The sequence below is a fragment of the Galeopterus variegatus genome, unplaced genomic scaffold (genome assembly GCF_000696425.1).
Source record: "Galeopterus variegatus unplaced genomic scaffold, G_variegatus-3.0.2 Scaffold72831, whole genome shotgun sequence".
Taxonomy (NCBI): Eukaryota; Metazoa; Chordata; class Mammalia; order Dermoptera; family Cynocephalidae; genus Galeopterus; species Galeopterus variegatus.
Window position 1 is genome coordinate 1 of NW_007798942.1, and position 1,277 is coordinate 1,277.

Sequence of the window (1,277 nt, forward strand, 5' to 3'; positions counted from 1 at the left end):
TTCCCTGGGCACAACGAGTTCTTACGGGCCAACAGCACCTCGGACTCTATGTTCACAGAAACGCCTTCCCCAGTGCTCAAAAATGCCATCTCTCTCCCAACCATTGGAGGGTCCCAAGCTCTCATGTTGCCTTTATTGTCACCTGTGACATTTAATTCCAAACAGGAGTCCTTTGGGCCTGCAAAGCTGCCAAGGCTTAGCTGTGAGCCGGTCATAGAGGAGAAAGCTCAGGAGAAAAGCAGTCTGTTGGAGAACGGGACAGTGCACCAGGGAGACAGCTCGTGGGGGTCCAGCGGTTCCGCATCTCAGTCCAGCCAGGGCAGGGACAGCCACTCCTCCAGCCTGTCCGAACAGTACCCCGACTGGGCGGCCGAGGACATGTTTGACCATGCTGCTCCATGCGAGCTCATCAAGGGAAAGACCAAATCAGAAGAGTCTCTCTCTGATCTTACAGGTTCCCTCCTCTCCCTGCAGCTTGATCTTGGGCCCTCACTTCTAGACGAGGTGCTGAATGTCATGGATAAAAATAAGTAACAGGATGCCAGCTCTTTTCCTTTGGGGTGAAAGGCACCAAAACAAAACAAGACAAAACAAAAATACTAAACTAACCACAGTTGAAGGGAAGAGCTTCACTGGCTGTATTTGCAGTCGTGTGATGGGTTTTCTAAAGTAACCTTCCTACAAAATATTTTTTTACCTGTTATGCCCTGTTTGCAAAAACAGTTTAGAAAAACAAACCTGTCCTGGCAGAAGGAGGAAGTGAGTCAGAGCCCATTTTCGGTGGGCATTGCTGAGGTTCAGCTCACATTTTTTGCAGACATGTAAGAAAGCTGCCTTGGCCAGGATTGGCACTAGCTATGAAGGGCTGGGTGAGTCACATTAAGGAACTTTACAGTACTCCAACATTTTCTGAGCAAGAGGAAGTCAAAATTTATTTAACACCTAAGCCTTTTTTCTAGACTCTTTTCTATATTATATTGTTTGGGCTCACAAAAGCAAATTCTCTGTTGTTAAAACTTTTCTCCGTTTTCACATTTGAACAACTTTATGGGTTTGGGGGATTTTCTTGTAGTTCTTATATATCCTGTTATATTATATCTATATTGCAAAATTTTGACTGTCAGCTACGTGTTGGTAAGACACAAGCAAAGTATTACTGTAACTAAGTTATTTTTAAAGTTAAAATATATTTTTATGTGCCTTTGGCTTTTTATTGCAGAGTCTACATTTTATAGATAAAACATCAAATGTTGTCATTCGACTTGTTTCCTTTGGGG

The 1,277-nt window shown here is 43.7% G+C and overlaps 1 protein-coding gene across 1 annotated transcript; it reads left to right on the top strand.

The window, feature by feature from the left end:
* Positions 1-3: 3 nt before the first annotated feature.
* LOC103584643 (cdc42 effector protein 3-like) lies at positions 4-1,185 on the top strand (the record flags this gene model as incomplete). Its single annotated transcript, XM_008565571.1, has 1 exon — positions 4-1,185. A coding segment is annotated over one exon (531 nt), but the record flags the coding sequence as incomplete, so codon positions are not given.
* Positions 1,186-1,277: the final 92 nt, after the last annotated feature.